Here is a 23,206-nt window from a genome sequence, read left to right as displayed (position 1 = left end):
GAGTGATCAGTCTGAAGGTCAGACAGGGTCACCAGCATTGGCCAGTGACAGGGTTTCCCTCGTTTGCAACACAACCAACCCTCCACCTCCACTCCCAGGTGGCTCTGAGTCTTTTCACTGCTCTCCAGGTGCTCAGCTGTTTCTTGCTAAGGTTGTTAGTGTTACAATTGACTGCGCTCAAAATGGCACCCTATGTCAAAGCCATCTGGGTACACCCACTGGTCAATACCCCACACATTTGCTTGGCTCCTCAGAACTTTCTAAGAAAGAGCTTTGATTTGCTGAGGACCATTTTAGCTAGGTATGTATTAGGAACAAATTATACAAAAAGAAGCTGAGTCATTGAGACACCTCCCACCACAAGTCAAAGGGGTGTAGGCAACATGCCTGGCAGACCAGAGTCTTCCCTGTGGGTGGGGTAGGGTCAGGGGTGTGTGAGGAGGGCAGGTGCCAATGGAGAGGGTTAGTGCCTTAACTCCATTCTGACATTCATAGTGATGGTTATATGGCTGCAAGAGCTTTCTTCCCAACATTCCTCTTTTGGTTCTGCTCCTCTCTCATGAACTGAAAGGGAAACGCCAGGTCAGCCCTACCCAAGAAAAGCAAACTGAAGAAACCATCCCAAAAGTCTTGCTTCTAGATCCTGCAGGGGGGAGCAACAGCAATTTTTAAAACACCAATAAAGCTGCATTAGACATTTTGACTGTACACATTGCAGAAAGAGATGGGACACAGTTATAAGGCCCTAAGGTCAATTTTCTATAGCTTAGTGTTCACAATTGGGGGGGGGCTATCCTCAGGGCCGTGTCATGCCACCTTCATGGTATTTGGTGGCAGCTCACACTTAGCTTGCCTTGGTTGTATCTTTTGACGAGAACAAAGCTTGGTGCCAATGGTAAGGAATAAAAACAAGTCCCAGTAAAAAGCCTCAGCACTCCAACACTAGACTTCTGAAGCACCTGCTTTGGGATGCTGCCCACAGAACTTCTCCATCACCTTGCAGACACTAAAGCCCATTCAAGGGATGCACCTATACCTGAGTATCAATGCTGGCAAGGAGGGAACGATTAGTGAAGACAATGATCCATACAAGGGCAATTATGTTCTCTAATCAAATTAGAGAAGCTTGGGGTTCTGCACCTCAAGACAGTAGACATTCTGACACTGATATTTCCCCATGGTGGGGACTGACCCCTATACTGTAAAGCAGTGAACAGCATTCCTGACCTCCACCGACTGCATGTTAGGGATTCTTCTCTCCTATATCTCTGATGATGCAAAATGTCATTCCTGCATCATTGCAGCTGTCTGCTAGATGCATAATCACCCAAAGCTGAGAACTGCCTGGCACTCCAAACCTAAAGAAAGACTTGGTTCTGGAAGATGATAAGCCTAGACATTATTCAAGGCCAATAAGAGGCTATTATCCTCTAGAAACAGATGAGTGTTTAAGGTTAGGCAACTCTCTCAACTCCCTGCCAGCTCTACACAGTGGCTTCCTAGATGCAGCAACAGATGGCAATGGGAGCACTGTGTAGAGTCTCCTCATGTCCTCCTTTCCGAGACACAGGGTCAACCTCCTATCATGTTTGCGGCCAGCCTCACCTAATTCAGCTCCACCTTTCAACTGCTAGAATTAACTTTCATTTTGCCTTCACGCCTTTTTACATTCTAGGCCTTCTACCTTCAGGAAGCACAAAGGGACTCTGGGCTGTTTTCTCCTCCTCACTCAGCTATCAGCTCCAGAGCAATGGCAGCATTCACTAAGGTTACCTTTACTGGCCCAGCTTCAGCCAGCCACCTTGAGATCACAGAGCCCAGATGACCCAGCTCCCTGGAACCTCAGAAGCAATGAGTAACAAAGACCACACGTACACATCGACTTACCACATGTTACCAAGCCTGAAGCCCTCAGGAATGGCTACCTAGCTACCATTCCGTTTTTGTTCTCACATGCTACCACTGGCTTTGAGAAACTCAAATGAATAAGAAAAGAAATTAAAGAACAACCATCACAAAATCCCTTTATGGGAAGTAAAAGGAAGAGGGAGTAGATATCTTTTTTCCCTCCTCTCTATTTTGAGTTTCAAATTTTCAACAATATGTAAATATTATATAGTCAAGTCTGGGACAAAACAATTACTAGCATGGGAGCTAAGAATCATAAATTATATTGTGAGGACATTATAATAAAAAGAGAGACTCTTTCCTTCATGCCTGACGCTGCACACTGAATATCCACAAGGAGATAAATACCCACCTTGGCTGCCATCTGCAGAGGCTCCCACTCACTGCAAATGACAGTATGCAGGAGTGTCCAGCCTTCAACGTTTTGACAGGATACTGCCATCGACAAAGTTCACACTCAAGATATAGTTTCCAAAAAATCATTGGCAAAAATAATTCTCATTGACTTCATGATCCTTTTTGGCTAGGTCAAACTCACAGCTGCTCTAGGGTGCACGCTAGCCACAGGCTACTGGTCAGATGCACCTGTAAGCGGGCTTTTAGTTAGATGACGAAGAGCTTGTGGAAAAAGAAACTTTAAATGCTTCTCCTGCAAATTCCTCCTGTGTAAAGTGTAGACCGTAATTCGGTGTCTGAGATGCACAAAGCCCTGGGTCCCAATCCATTTTGTGACAGACACCTTCTTTCCACTCACAAAGGAAGATCCATCAAGAGCCCGAATCTATCAACAGCAACAGCAAAAGCCATAGCAACAGTCCCCAGACAGCACACGCAACAGAGAAGGGAGATGTTAGTGATCGAAACTAAATAAAACAGTCATTGCTTCTAGGAGACACCAGGCATGAGGCTTCAGTAAGCAGACTGAAGGAAACGTTTCTGACACGGAGAAAAGCAAGAAATCAGCGCTAAGCATTACTTACCACCCTGCGATTTATTGTAAAAGCTTTGGAGCTTTTATTTACCAGTACTAGAAATGAATTTGGCGTCAGGAGCTTAAGAAAAACAAAAACCCTACCAAAATATGTATAAGAATTAAGTCTCCCAGGAAAAAAAATAGCAGTTAATAGAGTTAATGAAAAATTTTGAAATTCTGACTTAGCGATCTTAAAATCCCACAGGAATCAACAAGTATAATTTACAAATGTGACACTAAAATGTATGTGTACATTTTGTTACTTTTTTTTGGAAAAAAGAAAAATAATAAGACATCAATATTTTTGACTTAAGACTGCCAATTTATAAAAGGGGGAAAAATAACAACAACCATAGCCAAAAAATCCAGTGAAGCGCCAACAGTTGGTTCAGAAAATAACATTATGAAATATTTAGTTCAATTTCTACCCTTGGACAATAAGCAGAGAATGTTGGACACAGGATTCAAGTGCAATAAGAGGCTACAGGCTGAAAGGAAATTATATTCAGCCAACACTTTAAAAAATGCTAAAGACACTGTGATCTAGCTAGCACTGCTTGAACTGGGATGGGATGTTACTCCACAGGTCTTAGTAATGGAGCGAAATCAGGCTGGCAGTGGCTTGGGAGGATGCTTGGGAAAAGTTGGGGTGGGATTAGATCAAGGAATTTCCAAGGAACTTCTAAAATGTGCTTTCCTGAAACAAACAAAAAAAACGTAGGAATCCGGTTGGTGGCTGGCAAAAGGCTACTTCTAGTGCATGGTAGATAAAAGGGTCCAGGCCTCGGGTTAGCATCAGCTGCACCTGCTTTGCTGGCACACTCGCACTTACGTCTGTGATAGTGTTCAGAGCTGTGTCTGCCCCGATGCTGAAATCGGAACCCGGCACGTTGTTGGAGACAGTAGCAGGAACCATAACCATAGGGACACAGAACGCCTCGTGTTTCTCCCGGGCAGCTGCCAACTCTAGGAGTCCCAGGTAGGCCTGTCAGATAAGTGTGTGTGATTGTGGGGCCAGGGAGGGAGAGGGGGACATGGGCAGTGTGTGACCAGGAGTGAGCAAGCATGGGAGAGTCCCAGGGAGGCACTGTCACTACAGTGCACAGGGTACAGTGAGACCAGGCACCACTAGAAAATCAACACAGGCGAGTTAAGAGCACAGACAAGGACAGCTTCCCAGGCACAAATGGGAGATGAGGTCTTAGCATGTAGTAGTAAGACTAACTCTTACAAATTTGAGTTTGATTATGTGAAGTTCTTACATTTCTTTAAGTAAGTCAACTTTCTGTGAGACTCATCCCCACTGAACGGGATATAATTAAGGACTACAGTCCAATATATTTCTTAGAAATCTAAAGAGAAAAACTAGCCATATAACCACCTTCCTTTCTAAATCATCAGTGTATTTCAAACACCAAGTATGGAATTTTTATTGACTGATAACAAATCAGAAAACTTCAAAATGAGTCCCAGCAGAATGGTCAAACTTGTGCTGGCCTGGTTAATTTACTTTAACCGAATTGGGCCAGTCTTGTGCTATATCACACTACCCTGCTATTCTGCATTCCAGGGCAACTGGGTTGGGTATTAAAATCCTAGTTCCTGAGGAACAGCCAATAAAACCAGGTATATGTAAAGCAAGCATGGGGCTACCATTCGCACCTCCAAAACCCACAGGAGAGGAGACAGAGAGACAGTAACATACCTCAAATCCTCCAATGATTAGAAGCGCGTTGATACTGTGGGAACGTATCTGTTCGGCAATCTTCTCCAAGTTCTTTCCAGGTAGGGTGCTGAAGACAGACAGACCAAGGGGTGAGAATACACCCACAAGCTGAGAGACTTCTTGGAAATCATCTACCCACTCATTGGGGTCTCTTCTCCCACCTCCCACCTATGTCTGAACTCTGCGGCATGAAAGATAGAGTGGGTAGTGGGGCTACTTTATGATGCCCCCTCAGACGACGGGCACGTGGGACAGGAGTACTGCAGAATGATCACTCAAGGCAGGAGCAGCACGGTATCAGGTCCCAGAAGAGCTTTTTTTCGAAATGCGGAAGGGACTTAGCTCAGTGGTATTTTCCTAATATGTGTAACATGCGTAAAATGCTAAGTTCAAGCCGTATCACCAAAAATAAATAGGCAGACAGACAGGTAGAAACAATACTACCCCAGAAGACCTGTGCTGCCTCAGCAAGTTGTGGCAGTACACACTTGTAATCTCAACACTCAGGGTGGAGGCAGGAGGATTGCCGAGTTCAAGGCCAGCCTGGGCTGCATGTGACATAGTGAATTCCAGAACAGACTGAGCTACATAAGACCCTGGCTCAAAAAAGCCAAAAGGAATTACACCAACTCATGAGGAAAAAGAAAATACACATTAGCTTACAATTATTAATAGTAAGTAATTGCTTACGTAGAAATTTCCATTTTCTAAATTGTGTACATGTGCATAAATGTGTACAGATGTATGTCTGTAGCTTAATATATCTTAGTATATTTATGTGTATATGAATAATACAATAATAAAATAATATAACATATGTTTATATGTGTGTATATTTATATATAATGTTAACTAACATATATATACATTTCCTTTATATATATATATATATATGAAATATATCCATATATATCAATTTAATTTCCTCCAAAACTACATACATCCTATTCTATACTGTCACCTACTTCAAACGACACAGTCAGCAGGAACACCACTAAGCAAAGGAAACTGATTTATGCCCCATTCTAATATTTCATCTAACAACCACCCCTAATCTTTCTTTCACGCTTAGAGGATAAAATGAAGTATTTCTACTGTTGGTAGACACATGTAAGCTTAAGGTGAAACTATTGGAATATGGACACAGATATTGGAAGTGGAATATGGAAAACGGTACCAAACAAGTGAGTGTGTCTCAGGCTGTCAGCTCGCTCCCACACTGCTCAAGAGCAATGCCTAGGTTGCTTTACATGAAGCACACCTGGGTTTGCAGGGATCAGCCTCTCCTCAGAGGCCTAAGGAGTCGATTTGTGTAACCACCAGTCTATTGGGGCTTTGCCATCCAAAGCACCAATGCCATGGCACCAAGGAAAGGACCCAGATGGCTGGGGAAGCCACCCTGTGGGATCCCCACTTGTCTAGCTGGCACCAAAAGCCCTGATTTTGAAGAGAGCAAAAAAAAAGTTGGCTTGATTCTTCTCAGATTATAGTAAGCCACAACGACATAGAGCCCAATACCTAAAAACTACTCTCCTTCCATACAAAAAAAAAAAAAATGTAAGTAAGTTACAATAATGGCTGATATTAATACTTGCATCCTGGAACTAATCAAAGATAAAACAGGGTTGGAACCAACATAATACACTTTGCCAAAATGCCTTAATCCCAGCTATATAGATAACTGAAGAACTTTGCAAGTCAGAAAAACATGATTTTACTTTAGCAATACACTGGTAATTTCTTCAGCTGTGCATGTTGGCCCACAGTCACTGTGTGGCTCAGCTCTGTTATACACAGACACGCCACACTTCTCCCACAATGCTGAAATAAATGCTTGTTCACATAATAGCACAGTTAATGCCAGCTTTGCAAATCATCACTTATTCTCCTGACCAGAGAGGGACAGAAGCTTTTCACATATTGTTTTGCTCTTCAAATAAATGGAAGTATGGAATTAATGGGAAGGTCTGCCAGGTACTGGACTTCTCATTTTAGAGTACTGGGGATTGAACCTAAGGCCTCATGGATGGTAAGTACCACCACACTAACCGGTGTGGTACATATCCATCCTAATCTGCCCTCCCTTTCCTAGCACTGAGATCCCTAAAACATGATTGAGTTCCTGGGGCAATGGCAGACAGATGTCCCTGCTTCATTACAGGGAAATTGATTACAGGGTATTCATTACAGGGAAAATACAGAGGCATCTACACTCTCGACACTACCTCTAGCCATTCTCTCTACGAGGTGCTTCTTCCTTCTTTGTTAAGAATTACTGGATGGCCCAACAGTTAAGAACACTTGCTGCTCTTGCAGAGGACTGGGTTTTGGTTCCTAGAATCCACATGGCAGCTCACAACCATCCTTAATTCCAGTTCCAAGTGAGCCAATGTCCTCTCACATGGTACACAGACATCCACACAGGCAAAACACTCATACACATAAGATGAAAATAAAATAAACAGAACTTGTCCAAGAGTTAAAATTTAGAAATTACCGTTTTGTCCCAAGAATGGACCCTCCTTGTCCAGTCCAACCGCCGACATCTCCCCAGCCGATCTCTTTTACCTAAATTTCCAACACAGAGTGAAACAGCTCAAGTGAGGAGGAAAGGGCAGGAATAGAAGGCTCTGAAGACAGCTCAAGGTTCTGAACTCTCTCACAGGCTGAGTTCCCATAGAGACGGGGAAGGCCTGTTTCCCCACGGCACTGCAGACTCAGCCAAGACATGACGTGTCCTTCCAAGGTTAAACAAAAGGCCGAGCCTCAGTAAACCTCTTCCTCCCATGCCGGTGGGGGACATCCACCCCCTAACCCTAAGCATGAGTCCTAGGTGGACACCTTATGTGACCAGACTCTGTCACTGAAAGAAAATGAATACCATGGTTTTTAAATTGGTAAAGGTTAAAATAATTTAGCACCAAAGGCAAGGAAGAAAATAAAGAGAGAAACACAAACACAGTTTGGCGAAGCAGATAAAGTTCAACCAACTGGAACCCATGTTAGGTGAGGCATGAGTTAGTCACAGAGCAGAACACAGTCAGCCACAACTCCAGGTCTGCCAGCTTCCAGTCATGTGATTTTTGGTGAACCTCTTACTCTTCATGTATTCTGGTGGTCTTTAGGTAAGTTAAAGACATCTCCCAACTTGGCATCTCCAACCTAATGATATAGTACCAATTACAGCAGCTCTTTAACCCTACTGATACAGCAGTACCAATTATAGTGGCTCTGGGTTCAGAGTAGAGCCATGCCTCACCATCCTTTTCAAATCCTACATCATGAGAAACAGACAAAAGTTTGTCAATATTTCTCTTCCTTGCTTCTCTCATAAAAAAAAATGGTATGAAGACCTTAGACATATTGTAAGGTCAGAAGGATTAATGTATGCAAATCACATGCAACAAGAGGAAAACAGTGACTGCTCCAGACCTTTGTCTGCTGATGGTTGTTGTTCTCCCCATGCTGGGGATTGAACCCAGAGCCTTACAGGTGCAAGGCGAGTGTTCCACTACTCAGCTACATCCCAGCCTAGAAGTGTTTTTATGAAGGTTTTGTATCACAAATTCTAGTATGTACTATAAACCATGCACTTTGCCCATGCCATCCAGCCTGTGAGGTGAGCATCATGGTATCGCCATGCCTTGGTGTGTTTTGAGAAATTCTAAAAACACATGACACCCTGAGCTTTATGTAAAGGCTTACGACCTAACTTAGGGCAGGATTCCTAAGCAGAACTTGACCCTCAGCTCAGTTACTGGTATGGTCACACCACCACAGAATCCTGAAGTAGCAGGTGCTGCCGGAAGTCTGGGCTCCCCATGTGTGATAATATTCTCACTTCCACAGGGACTCCTGGGAGACTCACATTGCCTTTGGCGAAGCCATCAAAGCCGTCATAGACTGCTAACATCCTGTGGCCATCTGCAATCCCGACTCGGACAGCAGAGCGCACGGCTGCGTTCATCCCAGCTGCGGGCGCCCCTACATTGATGACAGCCACATTGCAATTGCTCTAAAACACAGAACAGGAAACTGTTGAGTTACCAGGTGAGTGCCAGCTCCCATTTGCTGCACACTTATAAGGGGCCATACTGTGCCACATTTGGCAGGAGGTGGCCATGTTACGATTAAGGGTCACAATGGAGAGGTGAAGACAGGTTTCCAGGGATCCCCATTAAGAGGGCTATGGGGTAAAAAGGTTCCTAGGCCACTCATAAAACTGGGGTCGTTGCTGGAAGCTAACTACCTACCTTGGTGATCTTGTCATCAGGCAACTTAATGGCAAGACGCTTGTAGATCTTCAGGTTTCCTTCAAAACTCCTAAAGAAAAATGATAATTTAGTTTTAATTTAATATGGGTTTGTGCACATGAATGCCCATGGAGATCAGAAGAGTGCATTCGATTTTCCTGGAGCTGGAGTGATCTTAGGTTGTTCCCTAAACTGCTGATCCATCTCTTCAGCCCAAACTCTTTCAAAAAAAATTTTTTTTTAAAGATTTATTTATTTATTATGTATACAGTGTTCTGCAGGCCAGAAGAGGGCACCAGATCTCATTACAGATGGTTGTGAGCCACCATATGGTTGCTGGGAATTGAACTCAGGACCTCTGGAAGAGCAGTCAGTGCTCTTAACCTCTGAGCCATCTCTCCAGACCCCATCAAAATTTTTATACTGAAACTAAGAACAGTCTCAATGACCAAACAAGGACCTAAATTTCTAGTAGAGTTTTATTCACAATAACTCACCTCCCTCGGAGCTGTACGGCTTCCTTAAATCTCCTCTCATCCATTGCCTTTTGTACATCCTGGGTCTTTAAAAAAGGTAATAAAGAATTAATCAGGCCTTTGATGCTCTAAGGCTGAACCTTCACAGTCTAACCCCATTGGCTTGTTAATGGCCCCCAAATTGACAGATGACATGGCAGTGCCCATCCGTGAGGTTAGAGCCCCAAAGAAAAGGAGGTGACTCTTGCTGCTCATGGCCACAGAGTCAGGAAGACTGAGTTCCACACAGGCAAAGTTCATGGAAATAGGTCTTTTAGGAGAGGACCTGATTAACCCTCAATTCAGCTCAGTTAAGGAAAAAGAAAACACTTCTAGATCATGGCTCCACTGAGGACTGCAGGTCTCCAGGATGGTTCGCAGGTGGCTGAAAAGGACAGAGGGCCGAAGGCAGCCTCAGGACAGAGAGCTCAGGGCTGAGCATCCGGACTGCCTCAGTTAACTGGCAGCTCTCAACAAGTGGCTCTCTCTGGCTGTTTCTGAATGAAACTTCCATGTGATTATTTGAATATCAAGAGAGTTATAAGTAATTCACTGTCCGAAGTGAATACAGACACGGGGTGAGCAATAAACTCCAAAGAAATGTAACAACGTAATGCACATGGTTCATACAGTTTCCAAAACTTCTTTTGTCCTTCCCCAAGGATACATAGGAACACACACACACACACACACACACACACACACACACACACACACACATCTATCTTTATATATGCAAACATGCACACACAGAAGCACATCACCACTCTTACGTATATATACTGTCTTTCTTCATCCCTATTGGCTTCTGGGAATTAAGTTAAGGTTAGTTTCAACAAGTTCCTTCTCTCTCTCTCTCTCTCTCTCTCTCTCTCTCTCTCTCTCTCTCTCTCTCTGTGTGTGTGTGTGTGTGTGTGTGTGTGTATGTGTCTGTATTTCTGTATTATAAAAGGTACATATGTCAGGGTCATTCAAAAGCCTAAATATTGTAACATTTCATGAAAAAAAAATTGGAAAAATGAAAAGTAACAGCATCTACTCAACAACTGATTTGAAAAGCACAATCCATTTTTCCTTCTTGTATCAGTAGATACACCTGAAAGAGTGGCCCTATCTCACCTTTCCTGGAATCTATCCCAAGGTCATATCACAGATCAGAATGGCCTCAGGAACAAAAGGATAGAAAACAAAACTGGAGGAACTTAGGCACGTCACACCTACAGCACTCCTGGCAGGACCACTTTCTCACACTCATCCTGCTGCTCACACACAGGAGCTATGTGGACCATTTGTGACTATAGGTGGCACCAGTCACCGACTCTTTACCAGTTCGGTGGAGAGGACTCATCCTTAGGAGAGATGACCACTAGAAGTGCCTCATGGGTGGCGACCGAAAAGGAGCAAGAGATGGAGAAGCTTTTTCACACTACATAGTGACGGAGGAAGCCTGCTGCCATCATCCACTGGGCAGATCATTCTGCCCTCCAAAGGCCACTTGACCCAGCGCTCAACTGAATCTGAAGCAGACCAGCTTGAAGCACCCACTGTTCCTGTAGGTGGCCCATCCCATGTCCATGCCCACCCAGTAGCTGAGCTCACCATTTGCACACACTCCATCAGAGGCAGGCGCACAGCATGGTTTCCCCTCAGTGACACCACACAGGCCGGGGTCTCAGGAGTAGCCTCCAGCAAGGCTAAGACAGCTTCCACCCCCATGCGGCTGGCCTGCAAATGATAATCACAATCACTAAAGTTAGTGAGTCCTTCATCCTATGCTCAGGAGGCACTGTGTGCGTGCACAGTCAGAGACCACCCCAGGGTTCACTTTCTGCCTGCTTTCTATGCTGTGAAACAATGACTCAGTCAGGGCTTTACCCTGCTTCTGTCTTGCTTATCTCTATTCATCTCTGTAACAACAAGATTATAATTCCAGTAAGAACTACCAGGTAATACTAAGAATTTAGGGCTTGGACTCAGGATGCCTGTTGTCCTCTTGGGTTAGTTTCTGGAAGCTTACACTTGGGATACCGAATTCCTACATCCTGGCACCCATGCCTTCCCTCAGTAGGCATACTGACTTCCCACGTCAGCTGTGACCTCAGCCCAGGAAATTATCCTACGTCAATAAGTCTCAAAGGACCTTGAAATAAGGACATGGGCCACTATCGTCTCAAGGGATGAGGCTGCTGGTCAGCCTCCACAATAATAAACTAGCACTTCTAAATTTCTTTCAAGGAGGCCTCATGAAAATGTCCAGTACTTTCCATCCCCACTTACCAAAATCCTGTCAAATGCCGAAGGGGTCCCTCCTCGTTGCACGTGTCCAAGAATGGTCACCCGGGTGTCAAAGCCCAGCTGCTTCACCACAAGCTGTGGAGAAGGATGGCCATCAGAAAACAGAGAGCAAAACAGACCTCACTGTGACTGTATCAAGCTAAGTGAGGGCACAGGGTGCTGGCACCAAGACAAGGGTGCTCGACTTGGTCTTCAGACATGAATGTTAAAACTGATTATTACTTCACTTCTCCTTACAGGAACAGCTATACACAATCCTAAAATTTGTTTTTCCAAATAATGCTTTCACTGTAAAGAAAATCTTTTTGATGTTACTGACATTTGTTTGTTTGTTTTGATTTGGTTTGGGTTACTGGAAACTGTACATAGGCCAGGTTGGCTTTGAACTTAACAATCCTCCTGCCTCAGCATCCTGAGTTTGAGGGTTACGGACAGGACTCACCACAGTCAGACTACTAAAATTAAAATCTTTATCTCCTAGCAAGCAGATAAAATAAGTAACACCGACTTCTCTACGAAAACGCTGTTTCAAGTAGCTGTATTTAAAGCATGATTTATATTACAAGCATTTCCCTGGATAGTGTACAGCTCTTCTGTGAAGACAGTAACCCCGGCATTTCAGCCCCATGCTAACAGCAGTACTGGCTGGTGACCCCTGTGTATAAAAAAAGAGCCACCGATATCCATCTATTCACACTTCTTGGTCCAGTATTGCTGGAGTTCATCTTAATTTCATTTCAGTGGGAATGAACCCCCTGCCCTGCTTTGACAGAGAGCCATCAGTAAATACTATTGAAGATCTTTCCCTGGCACCTGCTGATGATTTAGTGCTGAGGTGCAGATCTGCTACTGGAGTCAATGAGAAATGAGCTCGGCTCACTAAATAACCATAACTTAAGAATGATAAAAACAGCTTGCAGGGCTAGGGGTGTGCTTCGATGGTAAAGCACTTGCCAGGCACATGAGCTCCTGGGTTCCAGTCCTCACAAAAGACAATAAGTGAGGCATAATATGGTGGTCAGGCCTGTAATTCTAACATTTGGGAAGAGGATGCAGGAGGATGGTCAGTTTGAGTCTAGCATGGCTACTTAGCAAGAATTTTTTAAAAAGAAAAGAAAAAGAAAGAAAGAAAAAAAAAACTTGTAAAACCAGATTAGTAATGCCTGTGGGCCCTGACTCAGGGCTGGAACAACAGCCTCGCTTGTGGTTCCTCGTTGACTCTGAGATGCTAGTGAAGGAGTCAAAGTCCTGTAGAGATGAGTGAGCACCAGTGTGAAGAAGTGGCAGAGCAGCAGCCAGCCAGACCCTGCCCTTCCTCAGGGCCATGAGGAATCAGTGACTCATAGCCAACTAGGCAGTTTGATTGGTGAGGAAATCAGACACCTTGTCTATCGTTCCAAATAGAGAAGCCCCTGGACTGTACCTGCTGCCAAGTAGTCAAGGCTCCTTACCTTCAGTGCAACATCTGCTCAGCAACTGGTCCTTTGTCACCCAGCAACATGCTTATCCACTCAACTGTCTCTCCTCTATTGTTAGAGAAGTTATTTATGGAGCCATTAGGACTATGGAGTCATGAGACAAAAAATGCTGGCTGGCCAGAGCTCTTAAGCTTCTTGCTCCCCATGCTGCGAAAGTTGAGTTAATATTCTAAATCTAAGTCCTGTCAATCATGCTGACACGCTTATGTCCAGCCTGGCAGCAGCACAAAGGTGAGGCATCACACAAGCTTACCTCCTTGATTTTCTCAGAGGTGATTGGTTTATTTTGGATATCGATTGCTCCTTCAGCCACAATGATAATATTCAGCCTCTTTTTCCGAGCACGGTTCTAAGGAAACAGAAAATTCGAACTCCTAAAATTTATAATCTGTTTTTCATGGTAGCAAACCCAGAGAAATGTGTCCCAAATGGAAATGGCTTTTTTCCAGGTCGAAACCATTGCCTAACTTGAGGATTTCTCAGTAACCCCCAGAGTAGGTGAAAGGTGCCTTTGTGAGGGCTGAGGGAGTTAGTAGTCTAGGTGACATTACAAATACACATGAGAACTTGACCCCAATTAGCCCTGGGTTAAGGTGGGAGGTATGGACATGTTGATTGATCGTGATCCCCACAACAGTAAGCAAACACAGGCTGGGCTCTCCCAGTTTTCCCTGTCCCAAATCATGGTTTCCGCTCCCTCTATGCTTGAGCCTTTCCCCATCTCCCGGTGGACTGTCCTAAACTTACTCTTGTGAAGCCAACAATTGTCCTCCATCACATTAGATAATACTGCACACAGGCATGGGGAGCTGACAGGTGGGTCACAGATAAGAAATCAGAAAAGGATACTGGAATATCACAAGGCCCATGCATTGAGTGCTTGTCCCCAGCCCATGGAACTATTAGATGAGAATAAAAGAGATAGAGCCTAGGGGAAGAAGGCTAGGTAATTGGTAGAGAGTGTTTGTATGTGTGTATGTGGGGGTGGATTATGACCCCATCCCCACTTGTGGTAGTTTGAATGTAATTAGGCCCCATAAGCTCATAAGGAGGAGTACTATTAGGAGGTGTGGCCTTGTTGAAGTCAGTGTAGCCTTGTTGGAAGAAGTATGTCACTGTTGGGGCAGGGTTTGAGGTCTATGTTCAAGATACATTTAGTTCAGTTCACTTTCTTTGCCTGCAGATCTAGACGTAGGACTCTCAGCTCCTTCTCCAGCACCATGTCTGCCTCCATGATCCATGTCCTACCATGATGATAATGGACTGAACCTCTGAACTGTAAGCCACCCTAATTAAGTGTTTTCCTTTATAAGAGTTGCCTTGGTCATGGTATCTCTTCACAGGAACAGAAGCCTAACTAAGACAATATTACTCCTTTTCCTCTTTCTTTTCTTTTGGCCACTATGATGTATGTAAACAGACCTCTTCTGTCCTGCAACCCTGTCATGATTCATGATATGATCACATGGTTAATGTGGCATCAACCAAACATGGGTCCATGCCTCCAAGACCATGAGCCAAAATAAATGTTTCCCTTTACAGTTAATTTAGCTCAGATGTTTACCACAGTAACAGAAATCTAACAGATACTGAGACAAACAGTTACCCTTATTTGCCATTTCATATACTCTGGGACCCTGTGTTATATATTCAGTCTGGGACCCTGTCTTATGTACTTATACTCTGGTATACTCTCTTATATCTTCACACTCTAGGATTCTGTCTTATGTACTCACACTCTGGTACACTCTCGTATATATTCACACTCTGGGATCCTGTCTTATATATTCACATTCTGGGACCCTGTATTATGTACTTACACTCTGGTATGCTGTTTTATGTACTCACACTCTGGGAACTTGTCTTACATTAGCCTTACACAAGGTCACTTAAGGCTAAAATAAACCTAAGTGTGCATGAATGTACACATTCTCAATGTATTTGCTTTCTATAAAGTGCCAAACAAAATATGCTTCCTTATAAAAGGTCAGTAACAATGTGTGGGGCCCCGGCTGTGCCTGAAAGTAGGGAATCAATTAATAAACCTATGTGGATCAGAGGGATGTGGCATCAAAGATTTTGTTCTTGGTTATGACTGCTATGAAATGTGGCATGCTTTGAACAATGTGCTGATAAGAAACACCTTCTTTAAAGTATAAAGGCAGGAGTACAAGGTAATTACCTTAACATTGCCTGAAAGAATATTGGAAGGACAATTCCCATAAATATGGGATAGCTAAATAGGTGTGCTACAGCTACAAAACACAATATTCTGAAGTGGCTAAAAGACAATGGAATCTGTGGCCTGCACAAATAGCTCTTTTGGTAAAATACTTCCCTTAAAAGCACAAGGACATAAATTTGATTCCCAGGGCATGTTTGCATGTTTTTTTTTTTAAAAAAAAAAAAACCACTGGAGAAATAATTGGACAACTTATAACTCTAGAGCTGGGGAAATGGAGACAGAAGGTAGATCCCTTGGATTCGCCAATTAGAGATTGTCTCCAAAAGAGAAAACAGGAAGACAGTGTCTGAAGAACAAGATCCAAAAAGCATTTTCTTGATTGTTATTTGAGGTAGGAGGCCTATGCCTGCTGTGGGCCATGGCATCCCTTACATCCCTGAGCAGGTGGGGCTGGCCTACATAAGAAACATAGCTGAATATGATCCAGAGGAAGCAAGCCAGTAAGCCAGAGACCTCTGCAGTCTCTGCTTCCGTTCCTGCCTCCAGGTTCCTGCCTTGAGCTTCTGCCCTAACTTGTCTAGATGATGGACTGTAAACTAAAGTAAACCCTTCTCTCTCCAAGTTCATTTTGGTCCAGTGTTTTATCACAACAACAGAGAAACAAACTACAATATCTTCATACACATGTGTACCTGCACACACATGAACATATATGTGTGGGGAATGCACATACAAACAATCGAATCCTCAGTATATTCAAGTATGAAAATAGGCATCATGCCACTACAATTTAATGAGTGCCTCCATGTTTGGTATCTAGACTGAATTTATTGATCCACTGACTTTCACAGAATCACTAGGAATTAATTAAGGAATGTAATTTTCCACATAAGGGAGGAGCACCTTTGGACATAGAAAGGTGAGTTTATTTGATCAAAACCATCCTAATAGTAGTACAGCCAACAGCCAGTCCAAGGGATTTTGAACCCTGAAAACCTCTTTTACATTTTACACTTAAATACATGTTGTGGAGACTGTTTCTCAGGCTAGGTAATCTTCTAAAATATTGGGTAAACTTCTTGAAGTATTATATTGGTGACCCATAAAAACAAATGACAGATACAAAAATATCAAATGTTTCCACCCTAACTCAACCCAAACTTGGGGGATGAAAGGTGATGTATCCTGGTCTTATCGTATTTGAAAACACAGTGTATGCAGTCTAGAATCCAAGCAGGTTTTTAGACAGGATTCCACGAAGAAATTTTCTTTAAATCTAAAGTGAATATCTAGAAACTGAATGTCCACTCCGACCACATAGACTGACTGCATACTTCCTATCAGCCAGGCCCCAACAGTCTTCCCTATATCAGAATCATTGCCCATGGATCTGTGGCCTGTGACAATTCACTGTGCAATCAGGCTTCAGGCAAGTCAGGAAGAAGACATGAGGAGACCAGGTATGCCTTCTAAGGAGGTAGAGACCACTGAGGTGATGTCCTGTGAGGTGGCAATCCAGTCTTTGGGTCAAAGGGTCACACAAAAGTGCTAATAAGTGGACATACCTCTCATCTCATGGACAGGTATGGATAACCTGTCTTAATTAGGCATCTAAGGATACTGCTAATGTCCCCCAGACAGGCAAGACCAAAGCAAAGAAACATTCCTTCCCAGTGGCAATGGCTGCACTTGGCCATCCACTATAGGTGGCTTATTTCAAGTTATGAATGCTTGATTTTTCCTACCATGATATAACTTTAATCAGTAGCTTTCCACATAAGTTTTTATTTCAGCAAAACCTATTTGGTTCATGACTTGAATTATTACCCTCCTTTGAGATCGATACTCGAAAGCAACATTTTATTGTCCATACATGCACGGCATTTTCCAAGCAGTACTTATGTGCTTGCTAACTATAAATAAAACTGGTCTGTGATATAATGCTTACATAATTTCCTTGTACAACAGTGATAACATTGCTTCAAAAGTAAGGGACAGAAGAGTTACGTACTTGTCAATATCTCTACCCTGAAAGCTATGCATGACAATAAAGAGGCCTCCCACACTGTTTATATTGGGCCTTCATACAGGGATATCCGCCCTCCCCTAAAAAGCAACTGTACTTTGAAAGACAATGTACAACAAACTCTTGACAGGGGGAGAGAGGAGCATGGATCTAAATAGTTAGGAACTAGAAGAACCTAAAAATCCTCACACACTGAGGAAAGAAAAGTCAGGACACTTCACCCCATATTGGAAAGGGGGGGGGGCATGAGGAGGGCAAGATTTAAAACTAGAGAGTCTAACACATGTCTGAGGTCAACGATGAGGAAATCTTGAACAGCAAACAGGAGTTTTCTCTGTAACTCTGACTTCATTTTACCACCATGATTTCATCTCATGGTGCGAGAGCCACCTAGAAACACAACTACTGCTTTGGATGAGAGACAATCAACGGTTCCAGCTGTTTCTCCATGGCAACGTCGGAAAGAGAACTGCACAGGCCACAGCCTACGCAGGCAGAGCCTTGGCAACGGGCTTGACCTCGTTTTACGAGTTGTCAAGTGTTTAAAGAAGTCATCCAAATTGGCCACCCCACAAGGCCTTGTGGATCCTTACTCGAAGCAACCCATCCAGACTCCCAATTACCTCTGAGAGTTTTAAGCACATGTTTTCCTCCCAACCTTCCTCGGGTGGAGACTCCGGAAGGAACACCCAGTCCGCACCACAAGCCAAGGCGCTCACCAAGGCCAAGTAACTATGTGGGGAAAAGAATAATTAATACACTGGGAGGAAAAAGCCTGCTTGCAAAGCTAGTGTGCCACCCACACTTGGAGACAATCTTGGGCCGCTCTAGCCCTTGATATCCTGCAGGAGTTTTCCCCTCTGTGACTGCCCTCTGTTTCAATGCATGGTGAGGAGCACTCACATAGATGCCGCCAGGGTTTGTACCTACCAGGATGGTGTCTGCAGATACCTACCCACAATGTCTCCCCATCACCTCCAGGACAAAGGTCCTCTGGTGGCTGGAAAAGAGGTAAAGGGTACGTGTTACCACTCACAGCAAGAAAAGTATACTTACAGGTGTGAGAGAGAGAGAGAGAGAGAGAGAGAGAGAGAGAGAGAACCTGATTCTCAACTATTGCTGGTACCAAGCTTCCAAAAGCTGACTCATTTTCTACAAAAAGTAAGCTCGGGGTTGGGGATTTAGCTCAGTGGTAGAGCGCTTGCCTAGCAAGCACAAGGCCCTGAGTTCAGTCCTTAGCTCTGGAAAAAAAAAAGCAAGCTCTACTGCAAAGAGTAATGAAGCTGCTATAACTGCATTTTGGGGAGGACTTTGTTTTTTGAAACACGCTCTTCACAGCGACCTTGAACTCTCTGTAAAGCCAAGGGTGGGTAATCTTGAGCTTCTGATCCTTCTGTCTCCACATCCAAGATGCTAGGACTATAGGCATATAGCACGACCTCCAGCTTGTGTGGTACTGGAAATCAAACCTAGGGCTTCCTGCATGCTAGGCAAGCACTACATGAACCACATCACAGTCTTAGGACTGCTTCGAGTCACATACTTTATATCCATCGCTTGTTCCCTAAGACTTCTCTATACTTTTAAAGTGCTCTCCTGTGCCCTTTTCTAAAAAGCATCACCATGAACTAAGTTGGATACTTGTTAAAGCCATGGGTTGGCTAGGTTTATATCTGTAATCTCGGAACTGGAGAGGCCATGAAGTTGGGAGTTTAAATCCAATCTGGTAAAGCCATAGGCTGGCTATATCCATGTAATCACATGAACATGAATGTTACAAACCAGCTCCATCAACACATAATGACTATCTTCCCTTCAATGGAAAAACCCAATTGTTCTGAGCCATCCTTCCTTTTCTGAAGAGAGGATGTGGTTTTCCAGTGTCACAGAGTTCAGAGGACAGAGGGCAGCTGAGAATCAGACAGATGCAGAAAGGAATCCATGAGGTCCCAGCCTACCTCAATATAATGCTTGTTCCAATCTCCCAAGCCTCAAGCAACCTGCTCACAAAATAGAAGGCGCTTGTCTAACTTACAATGTCACATGATTTTCATGAAAATGCTTCCAGGAACTCCGAGATGCTCTAGCAAGTTGTTGGTGATGCCTCCTTGTGGGTCTACATCACTGCAGATGAACAGCTAATGATCTACTCACAGTCCATCTGGACCTTAGGATCCTAAAATCGACACTATAATGGCTCACTACACTAACAAGTGTGCCAAACTCACTAAATCTCTCTCTCTCTCTTTTATTATTCCATGAGAAGACCCTTGGGAGTGGAGGGCTTTAGATAATTATTGTTTCTTTCTGTTTTCTAATTTCTCTTCCATAAGCACATTTAGAATAAACCTAACATGGTAACCAACTAGTGTCTGAAAGTCCTTTTACCTCTGGGCAGTGGTCATGATGGCGTCAACAACTTCAATAATTCGGTGCAGAGCTGAATCTGTACCGATGGTCATGTCTGTGCCACAGAAGTCATTGTCAATGGAGCCCACCATGCCCACAACGTTGAGGTAGGAGTACTTCTGCACTGCATCTTTATCGATCTCACCTGCATTGGAGACAAGAAACACACTTGATATCCAGGGAGAGCTGCCACGCCTCCTTGTGCCCCACCAGATGTGAAAGACATTGGCCATGGCATCCCCTAAACTCCGGTTTTTATGAATTTCCTCCGAACTATACACAGCCTGAATCAACATACCAGGTGAAGACAGAAGGAACTGCACCAAGTATAAATTGGCACTGGACATTAAACAAGAACCCTGAATTATAAAAAAAAAATAAAAATAAAAAAAAAATCCAAAGCTTTCAATTTAAGACAAAAACTTAAATTTTTCTTAGCCATGGCTTTGGACAATAATGACTTTCAATAAGGACACATGATAATTTCATAGTTAAGTACTTTAGAAACTTATGGTCACCTTGATATAGGTTTCTTAAAGATGCCCATGGAACTAGTTAGTAGGTGTACAGCTAGCTCACCAAGATAAACACATCTGTCAGGTAGTTCTACACAGATGAAATTAGAATAGTGTAGGGGTGAGGTGAGGGGGTGTTCCTAGGCTTTTACCCGTGGTCACCAATGGGCTGGTGAATGTAAAGATAGAGTTCCTGAGTAGAGTTTGTTTGTTTTTGAGACAGGGTTTCTCTGTATAGCTTTGGCTCTTCTAGAACTAGCTCTGTAGACCAGGCTGGCCTCGGACTCACAGCGACATATTTTTGAAGTTTTTTGGGGTTTTGAGGACATATGATTTATCACAAGCTTTCACTTTTCATGAAGTTGTATCACGTGTGTTTGAGCAACATACTCTTGTTAGTTATACTTGACATAGAATTGGAATTATATAATACCAGCTTTAAAGAGACAGAGACAGCAATTCATATAGAGTTCTCAGACATCCATTCCTAAGTAACAGCCAAAACAATTCAAAATTCAAAATAAAAAATGAGTAAAAGCAGATCAACATCTTCTAATAAAACTCTTGAAACAACATAAGTTTGGAAACATCCCAGCATACCAGGAGGAATACAGTATGATGGCTGGAAGTGTGGACATTGGCATCCAAGGGCCCCGTATGTACCCAGACCATGGTCACAGTAGCTTGGCATAGAAAATGGGGGTGTATATGATTACCGTCATAGAGTCCATAGGCCTAGCACATAGTGGGGTTATTGTTATTACTGCTTCTATTTGAAGTACAGATTTAAATCCTGTGTACCAAATCCTGAAATAAAACCACAGACAGTTTTGCTCCAGTTGAAAATGAAATGGGATTGGGTGTGGTGATGCATACCTTTACTCCCAGCACTTAGGAGGCAGGTACCATGTGCATCTGTCCCTGAGATTTCAAGATTTCAAAAACTAAAATTAAGTGAAAATTTAAAAGTTCGCTCAATAGCCGGGCGGTGGTGGCGCACGCCTTTAATCACAGCACTCGGGAGGCAGAGCCAGGCGGATCTCTGTGAGTTCGAGGCCAGCCTGGGCTACCAAGTGAGTCCCAGGAAAGGCGCAAAGCTACACAGAGAAACCCTGTCTCGAAAAACCAAAAAAAAAAAAAAAAAAAAAAAAAAAAGTTCGCTCAAAAGTATGTATGCTCATGCCAATTATAAATAAAATAGCTCCTTTTTCATCCCCTCAAAGAAGGCACAAGGTATGACTTTGCAAGCTCCTGAAAAGCAGACGGGGAAACGTGAAGCAGGCAACTCAGAGAAAGGCAGTAATAGGAGTGGAAACGGAAATGGAAACAGAAACAGAAACGCACCATTCTTAGCCAGCTCTTCCAAAAGTCCATTCCACTCCTTCCGGAAGATGTTGGCTCCCGTGAGACTTCCGTCCCCACCGATCACGCACAGGTTGGTGATGCCCAGACGCACCAAGTTACAGGCAGCTTTCAGACGCCCTTCCCGGCTGCGAAAGACTTGGCAACGGGCACTGCCGATGATTGTTCCACCCTGGAGAGGACATAAACCATGCTCAATGCTAGGAAGTCAGATGGATCAGCACAGGCACGGATTGACTGACTATATGTGTAGAACATTCCACATGTTTTCCTCATTTTCATCTCTTCAATCAGTCTACTGTCAAAGTCTGAGTTCCTCACTTCAGTTCCTCTCTGGAAATCCATGAAGAAACACACTAGCCTGATGTCCTTGATGGACAAATGGACGTCAGCCTTCAACTGAATGGACAGAGCAAGTATCTACAGGGTCACCACAGCCTCCCAGCTTGTTTGGGTCAAAGTTGTCCCTACATGGTATGAACTGGACCAGGAACACACAAAGGGAAAAAGATGTCAGCAACCCTCTGGACATCAGTCATTACCTGAAGAACAAAACTGTCTTGTCTCCTGATGGTGACCTGGCTCTCTTACGAGTCAGATCAATAAACCAAAGGAATATGAAAGGTGTGCGGTTTCCACCATTTCACTTAAAGTTATAGTCCCGGAGTGGCTGTCCCCCTGGAGGGTCAGGGCTATATTCAAGAGTGAGAGTTAGAGCCGGGAGGTGGTAGCACATGCCTTTTATCCCAGCACTCAGGAGGCAAAGCCAAGGCGGATCTCTGAATTCGAGGCCAACCCGGTCTACAGAGCGAGATCTAGGACAGGCACCAAAAAAACCTACCATTCACAACAAGTGCATTTCCTATTTTGCTGTCTCTATCACAACAGCAGAATGAGAATGTTCTGTGTTGGTAATGAGCTACTCTTGAAAGCATTACTCTGCCTAATTATGGATGGGCGAAAATATCCTTCACTCTCTTTCCAGGTATGTAGCAAAGCCAAAAAAATTCCAAGTGCAATTTCAGCGTCTTGGACATTTGTTAAAGTGCACACCCCCTTAGCACCTTCAGAGTGAATTTGCCAGTTTTACTTATATTAAAAAAGTACTCAAAGCTGGGCAGTGCTGGAGCACGCCTTTAATCCCAGCACTCGGCAGACAAAAGCAGGTGGATCTCTGTGAGTTCAAGGCCATTCTGGTCTACAAAGCAAGTTCCAGGACAGGCTCCAAAGCTACACAGAGAAACCCTGACTCGAAACAAACAAACAAACAAAAAAGTACTCAAGCCAGACATGGTGGTGCACGCCTTTAGTCCCAGCACTCAGGAGGCAGAGGCAGGAGGATTTCTCAGTTCCAGTACAGCCTGGTCTACAGAGCAAGATCTAAGACAGGCAAGACTACACAGAGAAACCTTGCCTCCAAAAAAAAAAAAAAAAAAAAAAAAGGACCCAAGATGAGTCAGAGATTAATTCTTAGGTTTTAGAAGCTCAAGCCACAAATAAAGAGCTTTTTATAGTCTTTTCTTTGTACATCATCTCTTTATTTCTCAACTAATTTGGACCT

The 23,206-nt window shown here is 43.6% G+C and overlaps 1 protein-coding gene across 4 annotated transcripts in view; it reads right to left on the bottom strand.

The window, feature by feature from the left end:
- The window catches only part of LOC114707953 (phosphofructokinase, platelet), a 65,469-nt gene that overhangs the window by 14,490 nt on the left and 27,773 nt on the right, over nucleotides 1-23,206 (bottom strand). For 3 of the 4 annotated variants that reach the window (XM_028890888.2, XM_037205950.1, XM_028890897.2), the window contains 13 exons: nucleotides 21,628-21,817; nucleotides 19,748-19,913; nucleotides 18,315-18,359; nucleotides 17,983-18,091; nucleotides 13,402-13,497; nucleotides 11,653-11,745; nucleotides 10,975-11,100; nucleotides 9,358-9,422; nucleotides 8,861-8,930; nucleotides 8,476-8,622; nucleotides 7,105-7,175; nucleotides 4,587-4,674; nucleotides 3,714-3,866 (listed from right to left, as the gene is read on the bottom strand). In XM_028890888.2, coding sequence (XP_028746721.1) covers nucleotides 3,714-3,866; nucleotides 4,587-4,674; nucleotides 7,105-7,175; nucleotides 8,476-8,622; nucleotides 8,861-8,930; nucleotides 9,358-9,422; nucleotides 10,975-11,100; nucleotides 11,653-11,745; nucleotides 13,402-13,497; nucleotides 17,983-18,091; nucleotides 18,315-18,359; nucleotides 19,748-19,913; nucleotides 21,628-21,817 — 1,419 coding nt within the window. The remainder of the gene's footprint in view (nucleotides 1-3,713; nucleotides 3,867-4,586; nucleotides 4,675-7,104; nucleotides 7,176-8,475; nucleotides 8,623-8,860; nucleotides 8,931-9,357; nucleotides 9,423-10,974; nucleotides 11,101-11,652; nucleotides 11,746-13,401; nucleotides 13,498-17,982; nucleotides 18,092-18,314; nucleotides 18,360-19,747; nucleotides 19,914-21,627; nucleotides 21,818-23,206) is intronic. The other variant, XM_028890905.2, reaches the window with a different exon arrangement.

The sequence above is a fragment of the Peromyscus leucopus genome, chromosome 5, assembly GCF_004664715.2.
Source record: "Peromyscus leucopus breed LL Stock chromosome 5, UCI_PerLeu_2.1, whole genome shotgun sequence".
Taxonomy (NCBI): Eukaryota; Metazoa; Chordata; class Mammalia; order Rodentia; family Cricetidae; genus Peromyscus; species Peromyscus leucopus.
This window is presented reverse-complemented; position numbering and strand designations above follow the sequence as displayed.